The sequence below is a fragment of the Mangifera indica genome, chromosome 2, assembly GCF_011075055.1.
Source record: "Mangifera indica cultivar Alphonso chromosome 2, CATAS_Mindica_2.1, whole genome shotgun sequence".
Taxonomy (NCBI): Eukaryota; Viridiplantae; Streptophyta; class Magnoliopsida; order Sapindales; family Anacardiaceae; genus Mangifera; species Mangifera indica.
This window is the reverse complement of record NC_058138.1, coordinates 2,974,486-2,999,672: the sequence shown is the minus strand read 5'-3', so window position 1 is coordinate 2,999,672 and position 25,187 is coordinate 2,974,486. Positions and strand designations below refer to the sequence as shown.

Below are 25,187 nucleotides of genomic sequence, written 5' to 3'. Positions count from 1 at the left end.
ATAGATAAAACTCTAACTTATTAATTTTTTTTTTCTTCCTCATAATAAATTTGAATTAAACTTAACTTTATACTGAATTTTCAAAAACTTTAAAACTTATTTGATGTTTCTTATTCTTTATTGGCCTCTAAGACTCTTTTTTCCTTATTTGATGTCTTTTAGTAGGATTAGATTCGAATTGAGTCAAATTTGAGTTCAATTTGGTTCATAAATAGTTGATTCGATTCGAGCTCGAGCTTAACCTAACTCGGCTAAAACCAGTTCAAATTCGGTTCGAATTTGACTCTGTTCATTTTTCGTTATCAAAACGATATTGTTTTAATATATATTGATCAAAATGATGTCGTTTTGTATTAAAAATTTTAAATAAAAAATCTAACAAATAACTTGAACTCAAAACTCGATTCGAATCTAACTCTACTTTCTGCTGCCTTCACTGGTGATTTTATGGCCAGCTCAATCTGGATTAGGTTGATTTGACCCAAACTCGATTAGGTCTTGTTTAGTGTTTGTTTGATTTAAAACAACCCTGCCCACAACATTTTAAAATATTCACTTAAAACCCAGAGCCTTAACGCAGAAGTAAAAGACTTCAAAACTCATCATTTTGGCACTAAATTTTCCCTTCTTTCAGCCATCAAATCGTCTCTGCAAATCATCTCGAATTCTTGATTGGAGATTCAGAATCGGAAACAATGTCGAGCCGCTATGGGCAAAACTCTGTGACCATGACCATGGTCGCGGTCAACACGCCGGCCTCAGATCTCGTCCTCACCAACTTCGCCTACTGCTCCGCCTCCGATCTCCAGAGCTTCCGTGTCCCTAATTCAAATCTCTTCCTTGCCTCCGTCGCCGGTGACAGCTTCGTTGTCTCTCTTGCATATCCTTTTTGAAATTCTCTAATTCTTTCTGTTTGCTTTGCTTTGTTAAACCTGCGTAGTCTATACGTTAACGTTACTAGAATCTGGAGGGCTTTTGTTGGTACATTATGTTGCTTTGTTTTGTTATGCTTTTTCTTTCTCTGGAAATTTCAATTTGTGTGCCTAGCAGTAATGGATCAGCCCGCCCCGGTAATTTGATGCCCCCAGTAACATCGCTTGAGCTTTTTGTTTATGTTTTTTCGGTAGGAAATTGCTAGCATTGTAATGTTACCAGACTGGCAGTGTTGTCTTACTGTTGTGCATAGTTGTAGTTTAATTGAATTGTAACAAAATGTTTGTTCTTTTGCCATGGAAATTGCTGTGTGTGATACCCTTACGCGAATCCCATATCGACAAAGCACGGGAGAGATGCTGGGCCTGTCTATGTATCCCACATTGGTTAGTGGTGAGAGAATTTGAGTGGTTAAATACCCTGTGAGCTCCTTAACTGTTAAGACATATTTTGGGTTGTTAAACCCATGATGAACTGTGTGTCTAAAGTAGACAATATCTTGACAGTGGGCCGGGTTATTGGATCTGGGATGTTACAAATTATATCAGAGCAGCTCCGCATGTTCTCTTGAACGATGGTGGGACAAACCTCAGCGAGGACGCTGAGTCCCGTAAGGGGGGGTGTATGTAATACCCTTAGGCGAATCCCACATCGACAAAGCACGGGAGAGATGCTAGGTCTGTCTATGTATCTCACACTGGTTAGTGGTAGGAGAATTTGAGTGGTTAAATAGCTTGTGAGCTCCTTAACTGTCAAGACGCGTTTTGGGCTGCAAAGTCCATTAGCAAACCCATGATGGACTGTGTGTCCAAAGTGGACAATATCTTGACAGTGGGTCGGGTTATTGGACCTAGGATGTTACACTATGTTACCATAATGCCGTTGATATGTTGGGTTGGTTAAAATTTCATTGAGGTTGCTGGGAGTAAGAACAGCCTCATGACATGTGAATTTGTTGCCAGTTGATGTCGAATGTTGCTGATTTGATATGCCAATGTTTCTTATAAGAAGGATATTGCAACCCTTTAATGTTGTTAGATTGTGTGAGAATGGTTTTTTTTGTTACGAAATGAATATCATACGCTTGGGGAGGGTTATGACATTGACATGATCAGATTAGCGGGCTGATAACAACACAATAATGGTGATATATACTAATCAAGTGTTTTGTATGTTAAAAAATTTTGTATGACTAGTATTATATTACTGCTTTCTCAGAAGATATTACTTACATGACATTGTGTCAAAAATGGCAGTTACGAATTATGGTTGATTTCATATTAATAACAGAATTATTATATGAATAGTAATAGCACCAACATTATTCATGTTAGTAACACAAAATATATTGCATATGCCCGGGGGTGTTATCATTCAAGTGTTTTTAAATGGATGATTAAGGTTGCATGCTACTAGCATGACACCAATATTTTAATATTTCATATGGGTGTTTATATTTCTCTTTGTTATCTTAACTGGGGATAACTTCTCATCTGGCCATAAACAATGGCCAAATTGGCTTGAACTCAATCCAACGTCGACAAGCTAGAGTTTCCAGTGGTGACTCTGTATCTCTAAACAGGTTATTTATTTATTTATTTATTTTAATTATTTATTTTATTTTATTATATTTATCAGTTTCTAACTTTATAGGAGTTTTCTTTCTTGGGCATTTTGGTTATAGATTTATCCCACCGGATGATTTTACTCTTGCTTTGCTATCACTTGAGTTGGAATTTGTTAAAAAGGGTACTAAAAGTGAAAACGTATGCACACCAATCCTCTCTTTTATTTTATTTGCCATTTCTTTGCTTTTTTTTTTTCAATTGAAATATATTTTTTTTATTATTAGGTTGATGCTGTTCTTTTGGCTAATCAACTCAGAAAGAGATTTGGTAACCAGGTAAAATTTTTATTCTATAGTCATTTAGGTTGCTGTTGTGAGTGTTTTTGTTGAAAGTAATTTTGAGCAGTGAAATTTTATATGCGACATTTACCAGTGTTTCATTTCTGAATATCAAAGTGCTTTTCTTTCAAATACTGTCTTTTGGAAAGACACCTGTTTAAGTGCTTTCCCAAAAAATTACTTCCAGCATTTTTTGGGATGTTGCTGGATAAAGCCACTGCATTTGATTTCTTGAAAGCACTTTCAGCTATGGTAAAAGCACTCCTAGACACACTATTGTATGATATAGTCTTTTAGATAATTTTAAGGAATTCTTTGCAGGTTATGACGGCGGGGCAGAAAGTTATATTCGAATATCATGGAAATAATTACATATTTACAGTTAATCAAGCAGTTGTAGAGGGTCAAGAAAAATCTAATGCTGTTGAAAGAGGGATGATTTCCAATGACACTTACATTGTCTTTGAAGCATCTAATGCAAGTGGAATAAAGGTAGTCTGTTAGTATTTTTCATAATTTTAGTTGATGTAAATGTTTGATCATTTAAGTTATGATTTGATCAATTTGGTGTAGCTTGATTTGTTCGTTACTTGTGTTGTACCATGCAGATTGTCAACCAGCGAGAAGCTGCCAGTAGCAACATTTTCAGGCAGAAGGAGTTTAATCTACAGTCACTGGGTATAGGTGGCCTAAGTGCAGAATTTGCTGATATCTTTCGAAGAGCATTTGCCTCTCGTGTTTTTCCTCCTCATGTGACTAGCAAGTAATAGATTTAATTCTTCAACTATTGAACATGGTTCATCAATGTATTTGTGTTCCTAATTTAAAAGCTTTCAATGTCCCAGATTGGGTATTAAGCATGTAAAGGGTATGCTGCTTTATGGACCTCCTGGTACTGGGAAAACTCTTATGGCTCGTCAAATTGGAAAAATGTTGAATGGAAGGGAGCCAAAGGTTTGGACACAGACAGACTCTTTTTTTATTTATTAAAGTAATAGATAGTGATTGATTATATGATTTATACACCTTAGCTGGTGTTATTGATGGCAATAGTTTTCATTCTTGTCTGCATTCTAGCTGATAAGTGAAAGCTTTGAGTTCTATCATTGTTATTTTGTTAGGATTACTAGCAGGTTAATGAGAAACTTTCTCTATAGATCCTAAGTGCACATTTGTAATGAAAGATATGTGATTTTATGGAGTTGACTGATTGTATGACATCCGAAATAAAATTCTATTTACTCATGTTATGGCTAGGTATCGATTATTCTTTTCTTGCTATTGATGGACTGTTTTTCTTTCCCATGTTTTCGGCGGATGCACTAGATTGTCAATGGTCCTGAAGTCCTAAGCAAATTTGTTGGTGAAACTGAAAAGAATATTAGGGATCTTTTTGCTGATGCTGAGAATGATCAAAGGTCTCGCGGTAAGGGAATTTTACATGCTTCTAGACTTGTCTTTCTAAATGATATTAATATTGTTCCCATTTTATTTTTCAGGGGACCAAAGTGATTTGCATGTCATAATATTTGATGAAATTGATGCTATTTGTAAGGTAAGAGATTTGCAACTTTTACCTATCTTTCTTGTCCATTAGATTGGAAGTTAGTATCTGTGTCTTCCTATAAGCTCTAGCAAAGATGCTGCTTAAAGGTTTTTTCTTTTAGTTGATGATTAATTGCATTTAAGTTTTGCTTTCTTTGGGATTTAACAAACCATCTTTTCTTATCTTTGTACTTGTTCTGGGTATCAATTGAATTTAGTATTTGTTGTTGGATGTTTTTTATACTCAAGAAGTAATTATTGTTGATAATAAAAGCAATCACAGATCTGTTAAACTTAGGATCTACCATAATTATTATTATTGTTATTTTGGCTGCAATTGTTTTGTTTTTACTATTCTTGCACATTGCAATTCTTTGTTCCCTAATATATAGTTCAAGAATTAATTAGGGTGCTTATGTCACTTGGATTGTGTTACTAGTGCGTGTAACAGTGGAATCCTTCTAACCTGACCAAATTTATCTTTTCTTTTCTTACTTTGTTGTTATTTGCAATATTTAACTTTGTTAGGAATTTTATCTGTACATAAAAATGTAATTTGGTGATTTTTATGAAGCTAAATTTGTTTGTATGGATTGTAATTATTATTTTATCTACTTGTTACTAATTTTTAATATCACTTTTCAATAAAAATATAATTGCAGTCTCGGCTAAAAATGGGATCCTTTTTAATTTACCAATATTTATCACAGACCAACTTAATTTTTTTTTCTATCACCACTGGAATATTGTGTTCCTGGTTTTTTTTCATGAATTGGCATGTATTTTTTTTTTTTCTTGAGAAACATATTCTCTAGTTTAATCTTTCTTCGTGATGACCTTTGAAGAGTTAACTATATGGTTTTAGCTACATTTCTACTTATTGCTGGTATAAAACCTTTAGCTTATACATTAATGTTGGCTTTTATATTATTTGTATATATATGAGAAGCTTTTTAAATATAGAATTAACATAATGCATGCTTTTATTTTTTCTTTTTCAGTCAAGAGGATCTACTAGAGATGGTACAGGAGTTCATGATAGCATCGTCAATCAGCTACTTACCAAGGTAATTGCCTATGCTTAAATAATTTCTGAATCTTCCAAAATTCATTTAAAAATCTTTGTTGGCTGCTCACCTTTTGCATTTGTGGTGTTTCCCTCTCATTGCAAAGGCTAAGTTTTTTATGACTAACAGAGTACTTGCTTTTCAGATTGATGGTGTGGAGTCTCTTAATAATGTTTTGCTTATTGGAATGACCAATAGAAAGGATATGCTGGATGAAGCACTTTTGAGGTTGCTCTCTCCTCTGCCTCTTGTGGCATTTTACTGGCTCTTACCTCTTTAGATTACCTCATATTATGGTAATCATGTGTGACAGCTAGCAATTAGAAGTAAAAGTTAATGTCTGTTGACCATAATTGCTATAGTTTTAACTTAAGAGCCACAGTGACAATGGTAGTGATTTTGAGAAAGATTTGTAATTTCTCTTTGGAAACGCATGAAATAAATAGGATTCAAGTATGCAATGTTTGATTTAGTTGAAGAAATTGGAAAAAAATGCATTTGTGTTTGTAACAGTTATCCACTAAAAATTCCTTAAGTATACATCTTTGAAATCCCCTTTTCTTTTTCCTGAAATTTACAGGCCTGGTCGGTTGGAGGTTCAAATTGAGATTAGCCTTCCAGATGAAAATGGCCGCCTGCAGATTCTTCAGATTCATACTAACAAGATGAAAGAGAATTCATTTCTTTCTCCTGATGTGAACCTTCAAGAACTTGGTATGTGAATTAGTCGTATTCTTTTCCCATTTAAAAAGCAAAAGATTAAAAAAAAAGAAGGCTGTGTATGGTTTTACATATTCATGTTTGTGATCATTTTTGTGTGTACAGCTGCTCGTACAAAAAACTACAGTGGTGCAGAGCTTGAGGGTGTTGTGAAAAGCGCTGTATCTTATGCTTTGAATAGACAAATTAGTATGGATGACCTTACCAAGCCAGTGGACGAAGAGAGTATCAAAGTTACCATGGATGACTTTCTTAATGCACTTCACGAAATTGTCCCTGCATTTGGGGCCTCCACTGATGACCTTGAGCGGTGTAGGTAATGCTTTTAGCTACAAGCAGAGAGAAAATATTCTCCTTTTCTTTCTAAAGATCAATCAACAAAATTTTTTCAAGAGTTGAAATGAAGGATGTCTATAATTGTTAAATTTCAATGTGAAATTTTATGAATGCATTGTTAACTGTTCTTTATAACTGCTTTACAAAATCAACTATATATTGTTTTAAATGTTATAAAAGTTAGCTCTCATGACTACCTTAGCTACCTTTAATAATTTATTAAGTTCTAATTCCACTTCAACCAGCTTAATTGTTGAGTTGTCTGCAATGATTAGATTGATTAATATAAGTTGGCTTGCAGAATTTCCAAATTTTTTTTGATAGCTCTTTAAATTAAATCTAGTTTCTTCTGTTTGAGATTTCAGCAGAATAACTGGCCTGTTAACTATCTATCTTGTTAATTGTTGTTCTATGTAACATGATACTAGACTTAATGGCATGGTGGACTGTGGTGATCGCAATAAGCACATCTATCAGAGGGCTATGCTACTAGTGGAACAAGTTAAAGTGAGCAAGGGAAGTCCTCTTGTCACTTGTCTTTTAGAAGGCCCTAGTGGCAGGTATGCATGGCCAAATTTTAAGTTGCTTTTGTTTATTGCAGCCGACTTATACTGAATGATAATTTACATGGACAGTGGTAAAACTGCTCTGGCGGCTACTGTTGGCATTGATAGCGATTTTCCATATGTGAAGATAGTAAGCTCCCTTTCTATATGCGTATATGAGATCCTTTTCCTTCTGGAATTTCCAGTCTAATTCTAGTTTCTTTTTTTTTTTTGTTTTTGTCCCTCAAACTGGGTAGATCTCAGCTGAATCAATGATTGGTCTTCATGAAAGCACCAAATGTGCACAAATTGTCAAGGTTTGTGAATGCCAATATTTTTTGGCCTGTCTTTATTACAATTTTTTAAACAGGGAAAAGTTCCTTGTTTGTTTTATAATTTCTACTTTTATCTTGGTTAATTTTGTGCTACACTCAAAGAGATGGTGATTACTGTGCTAGATTGATTTTCATTTTTTGCTGGCATATTGCTATATTAGAGAAAAGGAAAAGTTTCATAAAATTTTTTATTTTCTGAAAGGTTTTTGAGGATGCATACAAGTCACCCTTGAGTATAATTATCCTTGATGACATTGAAAGGTATGACCTGCTATCTTGAGTTATGTCATCTTTGGGCATTTTCCCTTATTTTATACTTACATATAAATATACCCTGTGTTTTATTATTTGCAGGTTACTAGAGTATGTTGCAATCGGACCTCGTTTTTCAAATATAATTTCTCAAACGATGTTGGTCCTCCTCAAACGGCTTCCCCCAAAGGTTTCTATTCAGTCTTCGTCTTTTTTGCATACATGTTGTATTATCATTTAAGCCAAGCTAAATTATGTATGAACTTTGTTTTCAGGGTAAAAAACTATTGGTGATAGGGACAACAAGTGAATTCAGCTTCTTAGATTCAGTTGGCCTTTGTGATGCCTTCTCTGTCACTTACAATGTTCCTACTTTGCGAACAGCTGATGCAAAGAAGGTAATAATTGCTGTTGTTACTTATCTTCTTTTGGGTAATCTTTTTATCATGGTCTCTTAGTTCGTTTCCTTTGCCAGTCTGAATCCCTTACTCCATTGATGCTAGTAATTTTTTAACATGGAAAATCACAAAGCACTTTCTTAGTATTTGGTATATTGGTTTCTGTAACTTATTTAAGTTGCTTAATGTGTAATCCTTTCACTAAGAGTCAGCCTCTGGCCTTAATTTAGGCCCATCCAGCTGTCACTTTTCATACTGTTGTCGATACGGTTGAGGCCTGGCTTATGAATGCTATGATATATATTATGAATCTTATTCTTTCACTAGCAAACTGGGTTTGTTATGTGCTTTTGCTATGGTAAACTCTAAAATTTGGAATGTGTTCCTCGAAAGGAACTTCTATGTTTTGTCAACCACTGCATGTTTGTAATGACTACGTATGCAAGCTGTGAAATTCAAACTTAGTGCAGTCGTTTCTGACATGGTGAAATTTATACTAGCTGAAAAGTCATGCATAGTTGAAAATTTATAAAAGGAACCGTTGACACAAGTCTGAGTTTTGGCACATTTTTTACTGTGAGTATTCACAGTCACTGATGGCCTGCCTAGATTTAGGAGATCTGGTATTTTTTTTCTTAGAAAAAGAACATATGGAAATCTTGTATTTTTTGTGCATCTTTTATCAGAGAAGGCCTTGCATGGATAGTATTCTTTTAGTCATTTCATCTTTTATCGATTATAAGTCTGTTTAATTTGTTTATCAGTAAGGGCAATGATACCCATTTGGCTAGCGAAAGAGATTTTCTTTTCCAAGTGCTTTTTGTTGTCAACAAGTTTGTATGAATTCTGAGAGGATATCTTGATTCATAGAGCAGCCATTATGATCTTAGAAAGAAAATTATTTTGAGTCTGTCATTGAATTTGCAATTAATCTGCTCTCGTTCTCTCCAGGTGTTAAAACAACTCAACGTTTTTGCTGAAGAAGATATTGATGCAGCTGCAGAAGCCCTGAATGATGTGAGTTTTTATATATTTATCTCCTGGCTTGCCTTTTACAGCTATTTTCTGTGTCATTGAGGTCTTAAAACAGTTTTTTCACTAACTGAGCTTGCAATTAACCAACGACTTCCTAAATCAGTGAACTCTGAGTCTATGCATACCATTCTTGTTTTTGGTAAAGAAAATGGTGGGGAAGGGGATGTATAGTTCTTGGTCTTTCAATATGTGGCCTCATTGACTTTGCCCGGGAATTAATCAATTTTTTCCTGGAATTGTACCTTGGTTTCTAAAGTTAGCTTGGTATATCAAGCGATGTTTTCATAGTCTGAGTAGACATTGACCCGGTGAAGAGGCTGGTTCAGTTTGTTCGGTGATCAGACTAGTGACATGTTTAAATAAATATTCAAAATAATTTTGCATGATTAATTGTTAAATATAAAGTCGGAATTACATTTACATAAAAATAAACTAGGCCTTATGTCATATGCAGGATTTAAGTCTCAATAATAGCAAAATTTTAGATTTTCTTTATAAAATACAAAAAATAGCTTTAATAAATAAAAAAACCAAACATATTTTGGTCTGGTGGTTCATCTCTGACGGCAGCATTTGGGTTTGACCACTGGGGCTAAGTCGTCAGTCAAATCATAAACTGAATGGTTCCAACAGTTCAATCACAATTCACCCTAATCCAAATGGCTTGCCTTCGTTTCCTAATTGGATCGGTCCAATTAAATCATTGGTCCCAAGATACTGTAGAAACTGCATCAACAATTCCAAACCTTTTTTTTTTTTTTGTATAAACTTAGTTACTTCTTGGCATTATATTATTCTTGCTGGTAACTAGAGATACAAGAACTAATTTTTGTTTTTTTGGGTTTTTCTTCTTAGATACCTATCAAGAAACTGTATATGTTGATTGAGATGGCGGCTCAAGGAGAGCAAGGTGGATCAGCAGAGGCAATCTACTCCGGCAAAGAAAAAATTAACATCTCACACTTCTACGATTGCCATCAGGATATGGTACGATACTAGTTTCGATGCTTAAACTTTCAATCTTAATTTTCCAAATCACTCAAATTCTGAAACGGGTGTTCCACTATGTATAGTTAGCAACTAGTTTTGGTGTCATGGTTTTCAAAATGGTTACTGGGTGTTCTTCAATTCCTTGTTGCTCGTTTTGATCTATCTTCTTATATTCATTTTCATTTCTTTTTATTTCTGGGGGTTACGTTTGATTTCCTCTGGCTTTGAGGCATTAAATTTTAGATTTCAGACTCGTAATTTTTACAAATTATGAACATATTTTTTAGAAAGTTATTTAATAGAGAATAGAAGAAACCTTTTTTGTGTCGTTATCTTGGAAAATTATATGGTCATTCTTGACGGATGTAGAGTGATGCTATACATCCCAAATGAGAACAAAAATTAGGATAAGAGTTATTTGAATCAATGTTGTCTAATTTGAGTCAGATGTTAACTTGTTGAAGGGATTGATCTGGTTCAATGGACAGTCACCTAATTGAATGACAGTCAAATCAGTGAATTATTTAAATAAGTATTAAAAATAATATTTAAAATAATTTTATATAATTAATCATTAAATATAATCTTACATATAAAATATGAATGAAATAATTTATAGTGAACGCACGCTTTATCAATTGATAAGAGCAATTGTGTTTAAATAATAATAAAAATTGTGAATTTTTTTTTTCCTGATTTCTTAATTACTTAATAAGATATTATTATATGAGATTATATAAATTTCTTCAATTTATTTGTATTATTTTCTATCTTATTATTGTAAAGGCCAAATGACTATTTCCCATTTAAGGATTGATGCAAGCTTAATCTTTTACTCATTAACTATCAAAAATTCAAATTTTTATCATAGATTATTAAAATTAACAAAAATAGTTAATTATATGGGTTAAATAGTTATTTAACTGGTTATATATTAAAAATAATAAAATATTATTCATTTTTACTATAAATTTAGAAAACTAATACTTAAAATATTACATTTTCATTTTTAAGGTTTCTTTTTCCCCTTTCTTGACGTTGGAATTGGCGGCTTCGTTTTCCATCCCTCTTTTTTAGTGCATCTTTGGCATGTTCCTCCCCTTAGTGACTTGTCTTCGTCATTGGAGGAAAACGATTCATCTTTGTCTGAGGACAAATACGATTGATCTTCGCCTAAGGACGAAGACAATTCATTGAGGAGGGAATATGTCAAAGATGCGTCAAAAAAGGGAATAAAGAGCAAAGCCACCAATTTCGGTGCTGGGAAAGGGGAGGGAAACGTCTTATAAGGGAAAATGTAAGATTTTAAAGTTTAATTTTAAAAGAAATTATTAGTTTTCTAAATCTGGAGGAGAAATAGATAATGTTTTATTATTTTTAATATATTACTAATTAAATGATGATTTTACTTTTAGAGTTAATTATTTATATTATTTTTAACAATCATTAATAGAAATTTGAATTTTGAATAGTTAGCAAATGAGGAGGTTGGGCTTACATCAAACATTGGGTGAGAATATGTCTTTGGGCCTATTGTAAATAATATTTTATTCCACTAATCCTAATGTTACAAATGTAAAATATATACAGAATCCTGTCTTAAATTGAATTAAATTCAATACTAAAAGTACATGAATAAATCAAATACAGCGCACAAGCTAATATAGCAAAATAATAATAATAATAATGAGAAACCTATACCGAAGCCATGTTCATTACATCTCAATGTCTTCCAAATCTGGTAGAGGGAACCTGAGAATTGCTGCAATGCCAGTCAATTGTCACAGCTCTGTACTCGAAGGAAAAAAAACGTATTAGGAATGACTTTCACAAGAAAAAAAATTCTACTAAAAAAAAAGTGTATTACATGTTTAACCCAAGAAACCTTGACCTTTCTTTCATGTTTACTTTAGTTCCGAACCGAAAATTGTTAGGGATTACGAGGCATTGTAAAGGAATATGCACTAACAATGAGTACAGACACAACCACAGTGATAACATGGTAAAAAATTTTATTATTTTGAAGGTATTAGATGAACCCACAACCACGGTAAGTTAAGGTTTCACTTTTACAATTATGATGAAGGTTCGAATTCAAGTTTTTAAGAGACTCAAACTCTAACTTTTTTTTTGAAAATTCTAATGTTTCATCAATTTTTAAACCCTTGAGATTATTTGTTAACTACGATGCAAGATATCATCAGCACTGATTATAAACTATAGCACTTTGAATTACAGTCCCAGTAGTTTCACAATACACTAACCTGAAAAGATCATCAGCGATGAGAAGCGTTTGGATTGCCATTCATTCATGGGCAACCTCCACTTGCTTTGGTCCATAGCATGCTCAGTTTGGATCCTACAAGTTTCCAAGAAATGGCATTTCTTTAACAAATGGAAAAAACGAAAACAAAGCATTGGAAGAAATCAACATAAAATAGCAAGATCTGAAAGAAAGAAGCTGACATTTGAAAGCATGTTTAAGAAGCCCTTGAGAGCTTACAAAGAAGGACAATAAATTTCCCAGAGCACATTCAATACATTTATGTAAGAATTTGTGTATCATATTTGATGTGTTTTGCTTTTTTCTAATTTATTATATAAAACTCTACACATGTTTCACCAATCAAGTCAATCGTGAGGGAATAGAGGAACAATGTAGTTCTTTTTACTTCTGGGATTCACGTACAATGGGAGGGAGTATATAGTCAAATCAACATAAATTTTATTTAGAGACATTTATGTCCTGGACCATGGTAGCTTATTTTGAAGTGGTGTTTAGTTCGATTAGGGCTAAATTCAAACTGAATCTATTTAAGCTTGAGTTTGAGTTTGATTCAAACGAGCTTAAAATGAGTCAATCTTATACAAACTCGTTCAAGTTCGAGTTCAAGCTACTCCCCAAATTTGTCAATTAAAAATTTTGATATAAAGCGATATCGTTTTGCCTAATATACATTAAAATGACATCGTTTTAATAAAGAAATAGATAAAAACTCAAACTCAAAACAAATCGAATCGAGTTTGAGCCTACCTTTCACGAGCTTGATGAGCTCGAACTCGAATTCGAGCTCTACTTTATACAAACTGAGCTGAGCTCGAGCTCAGTTCGATTTAAATCTAGTTGTGAGTTCGATTCAAACTAAAGTTTTAATTTTGAAGTTTAATTTAAATTTGATTTAAATTCTCTTACGATAATATTATTTATTTTATTTGTGATATTATTCATTTTGTTGACATCATTATTCATCCTACAAATAATACATCATACCAATGACCTTTCAATAATATTTTTAATTAATTTAAATTCGATTTGAACTTAGTAAAATAGATTTTAATCGAACCTGAACTAATATATGTTCAAACATCACTTTGCTCAAATCAAGTCCCACTGAGTGACAAATGTGGAGTGAAAATCAGCTAATTTGATTAAAACACCACAAAAATTTTGCACCAAATTGTGTTGAACATAAAAGGTTAAATAAGATTTCCCACACAATTTTAGTAAAATGATATTTAACCCTTTAAATTTAAAATTTATTAATTTTCACCCATTATCTATCTCTAACACAAAAACTAAGAAAAAATTCAAGATATTTAATATGTATAATTTTTTATTATCATTTTCTAATTTCTCATTTTCTTACTATTGTTTCTTGCTATTTTTCCCAAAAGAATAATGAGTGGTAGAAGTAGAAGGAATAGACAGTAATGAAAAATGAACATGAGAAAAAAATAAAAAGTGAAAGCTCAAATTTATAAAATAAATAAATGAGAGAAAATGAGGAGTTGATAGTGGCAGGAGAGGAGAATGAGAAAACAAAAAAAAAAAAAGGATAAATGTGTAAATATTGTGTATAAGAAAAAAAAATATACATTTTAATTTTTTTTAATTCTGTTAAAATACCATTTTTACTTGTTTTACATATCAAAATTTACTTTAAAAAAAAAAAAAATAGATGGTGGCGAAATTGAACTATTTAAATTTAAAAGTGGAGATCGATCATTAACTAAACTTTGAGTAGGAACTACATTTGGCCAAAATAAAAGAAAATAAAAGGTTTGATGAAACGATAATTTTAACATTTTAAATTTAAGAAAACTTAATTTTTTTATTATTTTTCAAAATTAATCATTAATTTTAACTATTAGGGGGCGTTTGATTTGGGTAATGATTTATTACCAAAATAGAAAAATTACTTTGAAGATAAATTATTTAGAAGATTACTGGATATAAATGATTACTATGTTTGATAAAATTTGATAGGTATAAATAATTATTGTGTTTGGTTAAAGGTAATAAAAGATAACTAGTAAATTATTTTACTTAAATGCCCTTGAATATAATTATTTTTAAATTGTTTTATATTATTTATCATATTAATTAAAAATAAATTTATTTTTGTCTCAAAAAATTAATAAATAATAATATAATTATAATAAAATCAATATTATCTCGGTAATCTTTAAATACTTGAGGTGAAGGTAGTAATCAGATTATCACTTATATTATCTGTCACGCCAATATTGGTAATAGAAGATTACTGTAATATTTTATTATTGACAAACCAAATAAGAGAATAAAAGATAGATTACTAAATAATCTTAAAAAACTCAAACCAAACGCCCCCTTAAAATGTATTTATATTACGACAAAATATTATAATAGAGTTAATATCACTTGCATCTCAATATTGTCAATGATGAATGTCACTAATGATAATTAATTTTATATTATTTTAAAAAAAATTTAGAGATGATATATTATTTAATTTAAAATTTAATAGATGTTTTAACATATTTAACAGACAAATAAAAAAACAACTTTTTTTTTTTCAAACTTAGTTGGTAACAATTTCTTTTGTGAAATCTTTGGTGGGAAAGAGTAATTTACCTAGAAAGAATAAGAGGTTGTTTGATTTTCAATGAGCAAAGATTATTTTAGTAATATTAAATTTATTATAATTTTATACTTATTTATTAATTTTTAAAATTAAATATTTTAAATTTTAATTAATATAATAAATATTATAAACCTATTTTAAAATAATTATACGTGTGTATATTTAAAAAAATAATATTTTAATATTTTTTATTATTTTTAATTTAACATAATATTTTTCTCATATTTTTCGATTTTTTCTAAATAGATTGCTAATATCTGAAATAAACCCACCTTAAAAAGATAATCGAGACTGAGAGGTCGAAGGGCAAATTCCAAAATTATACGTGCAATGAAAATGGCGGTCTTCGAATTGAGAGAGACGGAGGAAGAATACACTGAGTTTGGGAGACTCAGTGAACGTTGCAGTCTGCTCTTCTTTCGGGACTTATCGTTGATCCATTCCAACTCTCTCTCGCCATTCCCCTTTGGTTTCCATTTTCATAAATTATTAATTAAGTTTAATTTTTTTTAATTAAATGAATGAGAACCCCGCCATCTTTGCTTTCTTTAACTATAGATAAAGCCCTGCTCATCTATCCCTTTTCTCTGATCTTTCCCCTCTCCCTCATCACATTCTTCTTGATCTCTTTCTGGTATGCCTCTTCTTTGTAAACCAATTTTTTGCGCTTTTACTCTTGTGTTATTGGTTTTATGTCCCGAGGTTTTGGGGGAATATTGGGGATTTCAGGTTGTGACTAATTTTTTAAGGTATATTTAAAATATTTATTTTAAAGTATATTAAAAATTAATATACTATAATAGATGTATTATATAATAAAATATATGTTAATGATATGAATTGATATATCATTTTGGATAAGTGATAATACTTATTCAATTGTCATGATCCGGATTATAGGGTAGGGCTCGGCTCGAGCTCGAGCCTGAAACGAGCTGGGCTTGGCTCAGTTCGATCGAGTTCGGATTGACTCGGTAGATTTTTTTATTAAATTTTTTTATACAAAACGATGTCGTTTTGATTAATATATATTAAAAACGATATCGTTTTGATAATGAAAAATGAACCGAGCCGAGTAGAACGCGAACCCGAAACGAGCTTGCCTTAGTCGAGCTCGAGCCAAACTCAAGCCGTTTATATTTGAATCGAGTCAAGCTCGAGCTGGCTCCGAGCCAGGCTCGGTTCGGCTCGAATCCAACCCTATTATAGGGTAAGGATATATCTCTTATGTACTATAGCAGTTAAAGACCCTTTTATCCAATTTTGAAACTTGAGGCTCCAAGTCTTGTGCCATTGCCGCCTCTTGGGTCTTAAGACTCAAAATGTTTTCAAAGTAACTTTGAAAATTAGATATTGTTCACTTTAGATACAAAATTTATTATAGTTTTGCATTTGAGCTTTATAATTTAAAATACCTCTTAACATTTTAAGAGTTTAAATACTATTTAGCTAATTTTGTCTTAATAATATAAGATGCTATATAAACCCAATATCTCTCTTCTATTCTATTGATGTGAGATTGCCTAGGGTATTACATTCTACATTGACATAGTAAAGGAAAGATAATGTGTATGCATAGGCATTTCACATTGTTTGAAAATAATAACGTTTAAATAGCAAGTGAACTCGTAAGTTGTGAAGAAAGGTGCCACAAATCAAGAGATGTATACTCTCTCCTTTACCTTATAATCTTCTTTCTTCAAAGCAAAATTTCCTCCACAGTCTATCTGGGGTTTTTCTTCTATTGAGTTTCCTACCTAAGTCTTGCATTGTTATTTTGAGTACTCTGCATTTCTTTGCTATTTACTTTATTTTGGGTTTCATAATAACTAGTTATTCTTCAACAATTAAATTATCTAATCACATAATGATACGTTAATTAACTTGTATCTGTTAGTATTTGTTGTTTATACTTATAATATTACTTGTTAATAATAACTTCATTAATAAATAGCTTAGAATTTGTCTACCCTTTTACCTTACTTAGATGTGGAGGGACAAACCGGTCGTGTTGTGCCTAATTTGGCATGGTCCGATATGCTGCCAGCCATGTCATGCTAGGGTTAGCCTTAACACTAAAGCCCAAGGCACAACTCATAGCCCTCTAAGTTGTGTTGTGCCTAATTGCGCGCTGTGTTGGGAAGGCCCACAAGCCTTAGCATGACCTAAAGCCTTAGCATGACCTATTTTGAAAACGAGTCTTTACGTGATCATCCACAATTTTGTGGGTCATAGTCCCCCTTGGCCGGCACAACTCTTCGCTTGGTCTATTTTGTCTCATCTTTTATTGGTATCATATAATTTAATATTGCATAGCTAGTATTTCCTTTCATTCTTCTCTATTAACTATCGATCACAAATTTGTGTTTTGGTCAAGAGGACATGATCCGACGAGCCTTGCTCCTGATCAAAAAATAAAAATCCTCAAACTAGTAATGAATGACCCTGGAATAATGGATCTAATTTACTGTAAAAAGCCATGTTCACAACCATTTATTCTCAGAAATTATGGATCTTATTGACTGTAATGTGCAAATTTTCCTCTTTATAAACTGCATTTATTCACCTAAATCATGTTCAAAGGTGTTCTTATTCTCTTCATCACAAAAAAATAAAAAATAAAAAAAATCCGTTCAAAAAATAATTAAGCAAACAAGAAGAAATGGCAAGTTCAATCACAGCTGCCACAAAGATTGGTCATGTTAGAGTTGCAATTTTAAGGAGCACTTGGAATCCCAGGTTGGTTGTGGCTGGAGTACCAAGATGTATTAAGGTATTTAGTTACTTTATAGTAATGGTAGTGTTACGGGTGAATTCAATCTGAGCTGCTTAAGTTTAGATCGTTGTTTGACTTGAACGAGATGAGTTTGAGTTAAAGAGATTTTAACTTGAACCGTCTTGCCTTGCTGGTGTCACTGCACCAAAACGCACTTCGTTAGCGATTCTTCCTTTTTTACTTCTAGATTCGATGCGTGCTTGAGCTGACCCTTATTTGGGCTTGGTTTGCTTCAAGTCCAACCATACCTTGTGTATTAATTAACAAGTAAAAAGGTTAATGATATGTTTTGGTTATAGGCAAGTTCACATCAAGATGCTCAAGCTACAATGAATAAGACAGCACAGGCTGTTAAACAGGGGGCTGATGATGCAATGAAGACTGGTGGAAATATGAAGCACAAGGCTGCCTCTACTGCCGAACAAGTATAATATTTTGTTAGTTTCATTCTTTGATTATTATTAATTCTTTTTGTTGGTATATACATCTAAGGGTAGAGAGGCTCTTAAGATCAATACTTACGGTATTATAAAAAATGATGAAAACCATTGGTCTCACAATTTTGTCCTTAAAAGACATCGCAAGGGAGAGACAATAAGTTTATATTGATCTAAGTCCCTTAGTCTTCGACATCAACATAACCTCTTAGTCAAGAGGCTTAAGGAGATCACTTGGCATTGTCTGCATAGACAGTGCCACTCCCCATAAGCAATGCCACTTTTGATTTCACAAACTGGGGAGATCACTTGGCTCCTTATAGACAATGTTACTCCCTATAGGCAATGCCACTACTAATGTCACAGCCTCCTAATCGAGTGGTTTGGTGAGAGCACCTGACATTGTCCCCACATATGGTACTATAGTAGATGTTGCTTTGATCTATACATAGCATACCACTTAAAGTGGCAAGGTTGTTTTGCCTTTAGACTCCTCTTTGATGTGAGATTTTTGACATCAACAATATGTAGAGGCATTCAATTTTCGGCACTTGCCAACATTGATGTATTCTGAAAATGCACAAAAGCCTATCGGTGATGAACAAAAGACTAAATGCATCGAACTCAATGAACCTTGAATTGAATTTTCCCAATATTCGTGAGCATGTATTTTGTGAAAATTGTGTGTAGATGAATCAAAATGCAAAGGATATGGCTGGAAAGGTGGCTGAGACAGCACAAGAAATCTCTGAGAAGGCAAAACAAACAATGCAAGGAGCATGGAGATCAGCTAAGGATACTGCTCAGAAAGCTCAAGAATCAGTGATGGGCAATGCTGAAGCTTCCAAGGAAGCCTTCAATCAAAATGCTGAGGATTTGAAGAAAAAAATGAACACCAAGAACTAATTTTTATTGTTTCTATTCTATCTCATTATAAGATTCACTCTTATATGCATCTATGAATAAAATTACGTGTATGAATATTTCTTAAGAACTTATTCATACTAGAGTTATTTTGTAGGGTGGATGTCTCAAATGAATACTGTAGTTATCTTTCTAATGGTTAGGTTAGAGTCTCATGTATATGACTACATATGATTTGCATTGTTTGAGTTCAAATTGAATAAGTCAAATTCGAGATAATTGAGATCAAATTTAAAGTTAAATTATTTTTAAATCGATTTTGAATTTCAACTCGTCGATCTCAAATTGGGTCTTGTTGAGCTAGATCTGAATCAAATTATTCTTATTTGTGCATCCAATATATAAATTTAAATTACATCACAAATAAAAACTTATAATGGAAATTTTTTTGGCAAACCTCGACAGTACGAGGGAAACTTTATTAATTGAAAAAAAAATTACACCTAAACAGAGGGGGACATAATGAGCCTTACCTCTCAATTAAATAAAACTAAATACAATAAAAAAAGGAAGATGATGATGATGCATGAATTAGAAAGAATAAACATAAAACATGTGAACACACCATTGTACAGATGTAAAATATGTATTGACATCCTAACAAGTAGCCTATTCTTCTTCTTCTTCTTCTTCTTCTTCTTCTTTGTCGTCTGAATAAATTTAACATAATTGAATTAACAATAAATATATAAAAGATGAATATATAACAATAATATGTATATATAATTGTCAATAATATCGAATAACTAATATAATAAAGCATGATTTATACCACATTCACGAGTTGGCAACAAGTGCTCTTCCAGTTCCATTTCCTACAAAAGCAATGAACTTATTAATAACGGAAATACTTCAAGTATGAACAAGGTTACAAATGTAGATGTATCACGGTATGTGATTGATTGATTTTGAATTAGAGATTTTCTTTTTTAAAAATACCAATCATATGCTCATACATCAAAGGTTGCACCTGAACATCTTTCAATTTTAGACTAAAATCTCAAAATTTTACGATTCATAGTGAAATATTACATAACATTGTTTATGGGAATTAATTTTTGTCTCAATATAATGAGATAGATTATTTATAATATAATATTATTAAGAAAATGAAACAAAACAATTTGTTAGGGTTAACAGATTTGAAAACTGGAAAGAGAAAACCTAAATAGGGTATAATTAAGAATTTAATTATAATTATAAATTAATAAATTTCCCGGGATTTTCACCTGCGCTGAAGGCAGAGGAGCCACCCCTGTTTCTTAATAAATTAGTGTTGGAAAAAAGGGGAAAGAATAATTAATTAATGTAAGAAGAAAAAAGAAATGCAAATGAAATTGTACAAGTAATGTGGAAGTATAAAAGGCTTATATTTATATTTGTGTATAATTGAAAATAATATGCATGAATGGATGATTAATTAAAAGATGTAGGTTTTTGATTATCAAGTATATCTATATACACAATAATATGAATAACTGCTAACAATAATACTGAATAAAGAATATGATTATGTACAAATGAGAATGAATAATTATTCTAATGAAGAAAAATCTAATGCAAATCAAACTGTCCAAATTAATAATGTTTATGTACAATTAATTGAAAATGAATGAATGAAAATGGAGACATTTGAGAAAATGAATTAGAAAAAATAGTTGTTTCATCATAAAGTAGTATATACCTGTTCATTGAAGTACTCTTCAAATGTGGTATTCACGTTGCCATTCCAACGTCTAGTACCATCAAGACGCACTTCTTTAAGGTTGGGTGTCACTTGCTCTCCAAAACTGAAGGTCTTCATTTTTCCACAGCCAGATATCTTTAATCTTTCCAATTTTGGGAATTCAATAGTATATGACCCAGAGCTAAAACAAGTGAGGCTATGTAGATAAAACAGATTCAATTCCTCCAAACGAGGAAACACAATGCTCTCTGATGACTTTTCTTTTTCTCCTTTCTCATTTGTGATTATTTCTTGTATTCTTGAGCAGAACGATAGCTTTAGGCTTTTCAACTTCACCAAGAGTTTGGCAATTGAGGGAGTGAAGAGGATTTCTAAACTATCACAAGTATATATATTTATAGAAGTCAGGTTTCCCAAGCATGGGGAGGTTATGGTGTGATCTAACTCTACATCTTCCGCTTCTTTCTTCTCAAAGATCTCCCTTAAATAATAGCAGTTCTCTATATCTAGTTCTTCCAAACAAATAAGGCTTTGGAGTAGAGTTGGTGAAAATAGTTTTATTAACTTTGAGCAATGAAACAGTTTTATGCTCTTCAAGTTATGAAGGCTTATAGATTGATGGTCTCCCTTCCACATATGTGACATCTCAAATAAGTCACTCAAATTCAAATACTCTAATGACGAGAGTAACTTGGTTTCTCCTTTTGTAATCTTAATCTTTTCACAATCAAATATATACACCAATGATTTACACCAATTGACTTCAAGAGTTTGAAGATTTTGGAGCCCCTGTAACAAATGACTTGGAGCAATATTTAACAAGTCTCTGCACCAAGAAACTTTCAAAACTCTCAATTTACAAAAACATTGAGTAGGAGTTTCTCCATTACATAATTCAACAAGGTTCCAATTTCCATTGATATGCAATTCCTCTAACTTTTGAAGGGAAGATATAATGCCATAAGGTATTAGTTCTAAATTAGTATTAGTCAAATCTAACAACATGAGATTAGTTAATTGACTAAAGGATGAAGGGATCTCCTTAACAAGTATAGAATCAGAAATGGAAAGAATCTCAAGTTTACTTAGCCTTCCAATTATTGATAGATCAACCACTTTGGAAGCACTAACTTCTAATGTTCTAAGATTTGTGAGAAATAAAAGTGAATCAGGCAATGCCTCGATGTATATTTGTCCCAAGTTTAAAACTTTGAGATTTGTCATTTTCTCAAAGAAGCTACTAGGGACAACTGAAATTTGATTTTTTTGCAGCAACAAAGCTTGCAAATTTGGGCATTCCAACCCATTAGGTAGCTCCTCAATATAATTTGCCATCAATGAGATACATGTAAAATCTTTAAATGTATCCCTACGTGGCCACTCCTTTAGACCAATTCCAGCATTTACCATGAATTTATGGTTGTATTCAGGAGCTATAGTTATTGCAAAATCACGGACAATATCATGCATTTGTACATGCCCTTCATATCCTTCAATCAAGAGAAAAGAAGAGGTTAGGGTACTTACAATATCATAAACTTTGTTTCTGACATCCTCAATTGTCTCATCAATATCTCCAAACCACTTCAAACCTATCCAATATCTTACCAAATCTTCAATAGGAATTTCGTAATCCTCTGGAAATAAGCCACAAGACAAAAAAAGTGATTTTGTCTCTTCTTCTAAGTAATCGAGGCTTAGTTTCAAAGATGAAAAAACTTTTTTCTCCATTTCTGGGGTAGACGATTCAAGTCGCCGTGCTGCGCGTTTCCACCCATGGATGCTCTTCCCTTTTAAAGCACCTGCTGTTGTCACAATTGCAAGTGGCAGTCCCCCACAACTAATAGTTACCTCTCTTGCAATTTGATTTATATCAGAATTTTCAACAATTGAGCCTGCAATCTTGCTAAAAAGTTCCCAAGATTCTTGTTTAGATAAAGTTTCAACATTATATATCTGTTGGCAGTCCATTCCAATACATACATCTTTGTTTCGAGAGGTGATTAAAATTTTACAGCCTCTATGGTCATTCCCAAAAGGAATGCCGATCTCACTCAATTTAATTATCTCCCAAACATCGTCTAATATTATAAGGACCCGCTTCCCTTGCTTGATTCTCTCCCACAACGAACCTGCTCTTGCCAATTCAGAATGAATCGGAAGAGATTTTAAACCCAACATGTCAGCAATTTCACCTTGAATCTTCATAATACTGGGGTTTTGAGAGACAACAGCCATCGCTACAACATCATACTCCTTGGCTCCTTTTACATGGTGGCCAATTTCTTTAACTAGTGTGGTTTTACCGATGCCCCCCATCCCACATATTCCAATTATGCTGATATTGTTAGCATCAATTAAGGCCTTCATAATGTCCTTCTTAAGCGAATTTCTAGATTTGAATATGCCAGAATTAATTATCTGAGATGACAATATAATTCCAGATGGAGGAGCAGGATAAGACACACTCTCAAACTTTCCTAATTCTTGAAGTTGATCAAAAATCGTTAGAGTATGCTTTTTTGCCTCCTTACTAAATCGAAAACGTTGTCCGAGATTAATGCACCACCCATTGAGGCACCATTTGTTGGCTTTTCCTTCATCTTCCAAAAACTTTTCAGCTTTTGCAGAAACATCATCTACTTCAGGTAACCACTTTTGAACAATATCAAAGATGATCTCTCCATTTCTTTTAGCAGACTCGATTTTCTTTTGCACCATGTCTCTGCTATCCCTCAGCTTCTCAACTTGCTTTTTCAATTTTTGAATGTTGTCATTGTAGTGAAACAAATAACCAAGTTGATCACCAGCAGCTGCGAACACACCGTCAGCTACCTTCTCAGCTACTTTCCCACAAACAGAAGTGACAATTTCCATGGCTTTTTTTTCTTGGGTGTATAAGGACAGAGTTGTGTTTCAAATGATATGTGGAAAATTAAAAAAAAAAAAGAACAGAAAAAGAAGTAATATATAAACCAAAGAGAAGTGACGTTGAATATAATATCAATGATTCTATCCTTTGCCTCTGATCTCAAGGCTGCCTGGTTCCATCTTTAAATCAATGCAAAAATATTTTCGATGTAAAAAAATATGCAGAAATATTCTTGTCTTCAGGAAGAGGAAATCAAAATCTATACTGAAAATGAAGAATGTATCAGAGAAAACAAATTTACATAAAAATTGATCAACAATGTTAGAAGTTTATTGATGCATGCTGTTAATGTCTGGATTTTCATACAAAGAAAATCAATATGTACTCTGTTTTCACCCATTCAGTTAGAGATGCCAAGGAAAAATTAAAGTATAAATTTACAATTTAAACAATTTAAAGGAAAATCAATAATATTTTATGCACCAACAATGGGAACAAATACAGTTACAAACATTTGTAACTGTGTTTGTACTCCTTGTTAATAGATATAATTCTACTAAATGTTGAAAAAATTAATTTTATATTAAAGGAAACTTTAATTATAACAAATGGATATCTTGCTTGGTTACAAGATCAAGCTTTTCTTTTACATATCTTGCAAAGGCACAAACACAAGAAACATGAAAAGCAAAGAATGCATGATAAAAGAAAGAGATCAAAATGAATAATATGATAAAGCAAAGTATATAATTAAGAAAAGATTCCATTCTCTACCTATGCTCTCAAATTTGAGGCTCAACTTCTTATAATTAATATCATACGCCAAAATTCTAATAGATTGACGTAACATCTGATACACTTTGTTTTTAAGTTTTGTTGGCCTAGGTTTTTTCTATAGATATTGTAATTGCATTTCACTAATTCCGGATTTTAAGTAAATACGAACTTTATTTCTCTTGAAATTTAATATAAAACACAAATATTGACAAGATTAAACTTGAAAATTGTGTTTGACAGAATTCCTAGCAAACAAGTGTCAAAATCCATTACACAATTGCAAAATCTATAAGGTCCAATTTACTAGAATATGGAGACTGCTGCAATAGGTTTAAGACATGAATTGTAAAATAAAATAAAATAAAATAAAATAAGAATAATAATGACTAATAATCTCTAAATGTATGGTATCACATTCAAGTTTGAGTGATATTATATGTACTAATGGATGCAAACATTATGACATGACATAATGGACATAACTCAATATCCTTGTATGATTAAGTGTTGAACACAATCACTCAGTTTTGTTGGTTATTCGAGGCGTTGTTAGCTCCTCAATACAAAATGTACTTCTCAATTCCCTAAAAAACCACACTCCTCTCATTTCCTCTTAAAAGGCATTCTCGATCATCACTTCTTTGTTGATTTCCTCTTCTCCTACCACGTGGTCTCTTGTTGTAACCATTTTGCCTTTTGGTTGCTTTCTCTTCTATTGTGCTCTCTTCCTTTTCCTAATGTATACTTT

The 25,187-nt window shown here is 32.3% G+C and overlaps 3 protein-coding genes across 3 annotated transcripts; 2 read left to right on the top strand and 1 right to left on the bottom strand.

Moving 5' to 3' along the window:
* The first annotated feature begins 548 nt into the window (after positions 1 to 548).
* Positions 549 to 10,394, top strand: LOC123209530 (vesicle-fusing ATPase-like). The gene is made up of 21 exons (XM_044627608.1): positions 549 to 880; positions 2,420 to 2,515; positions 2,618 to 2,699; positions 2,786 to 2,836; positions 3,161 to 3,331; positions 3,448 to 3,602; positions 3,685 to 3,793; positions 4,166 to 4,265; positions 4,339 to 4,394; positions 5,386 to 5,451; positions 5,597 to 5,679; positions 6,032 to 6,165; positions 6,277 to 6,487; positions 6,936 to 7,067; positions 7,143 to 7,203; positions 7,310 to 7,369; positions 7,590 to 7,648; positions 7,742 to 7,829; positions 7,915 to 8,037; positions 8,989 to 9,054; positions 9,928 to 10,394. Exons 1-21 carry the CDS (start codon positions 696 to 698, stop codon positions 10,069 to 10,071), a joined length of 2,232 nt encoding a protein of 743 aa, XP_044483543.1. The 5' UTR covers positions 549 to 695; the 3' UTR covers positions 10,072 to 10,394.
* A 7,178-nt stretch (positions 10,395 to 17,572) lies between these two features.
* Positions 17,573 to 19,198, top strand: LOC123209741 (uncharacterized protein At4g13230-like). Its single transcript, XM_044627877.1, has 3 exons — positions 17,573 to 17,739; positions 18,042 to 18,167; positions 18,870 to 19,198. Exons 1-3 carry the CDS (start codon positions 17,629 to 17,631, stop codon positions 19,083 to 19,085), a joined length of 453 nt encoding a protein of 150 aa, XP_044483812.1. The 5' UTR covers positions 17,573 to 17,628; the 3' UTR covers positions 19,086 to 19,198.
* Positions 19,199 to 20,769: 1,571 nt separating this feature from the next.
* Positions 20,770 to 23,667, bottom strand: LOC123204153 (probable disease resistance protein At4g27220). The gene has a single exon (XM_044620738.1). The coding sequence runs from the start codon at positions 23,665 to 23,667 to the stop codon at positions 20,770 to 20,772; it is 2,898 nt and encodes a 965-aa protein (XP_044476673.1).
* Positions 23,668 to 25,187: the final 1,520 nt, after the last annotated feature.

Coding starts and splice junctions, on each gene's coding strand:
- LOC123209741 (XM_044627877.1), top strand. CDS start 17,629: ATGGCAAGTTCAATCACAGCTGCCACAAAGATTGGTCATGTTAGAGTT. Junction 17,740..18,041: donor GAGTACCAAGATGTATTAAG/GTATTTAGTTAC, acceptor TTTTGGTTATAG/GCAAGTTCACATCAAGATGC. Junction 18,168..18,869: donor CTGCCTCTACTGCCGAACAA/GTATAATATTTT, acceptor AATTGTGTGTAG/ATGAATCAAAATGCAAAGGA.
- LOC123209530 (XM_044627608.1), top strand. CDS start 696: ATGTCGAGCCGCTATGGGCAAAACTCTGTGACCATGACCATGGTCGCG. Junction 881..2,419: donor AGCTTCGTTGTCTCTCTTGC/ATATCCTTTTTG, acceptor ACTGGGGATAAC/TTCTCATCTGGCCATAAACA. Junction 3,603..3,684: donor CCTCCTCATGTGACTAGCAA/GTAATAGATTTA, acceptor TCAATGTCCCAG/ATTGGGTATTAAGCATGTAA.
- LOC123204153 (XM_044620738.1), bottom strand. CDS start 23,667: ATGGAAATTGTCACTTCTGTTTGTGGGAAAGTAGCTGAGAAGGTAGCT.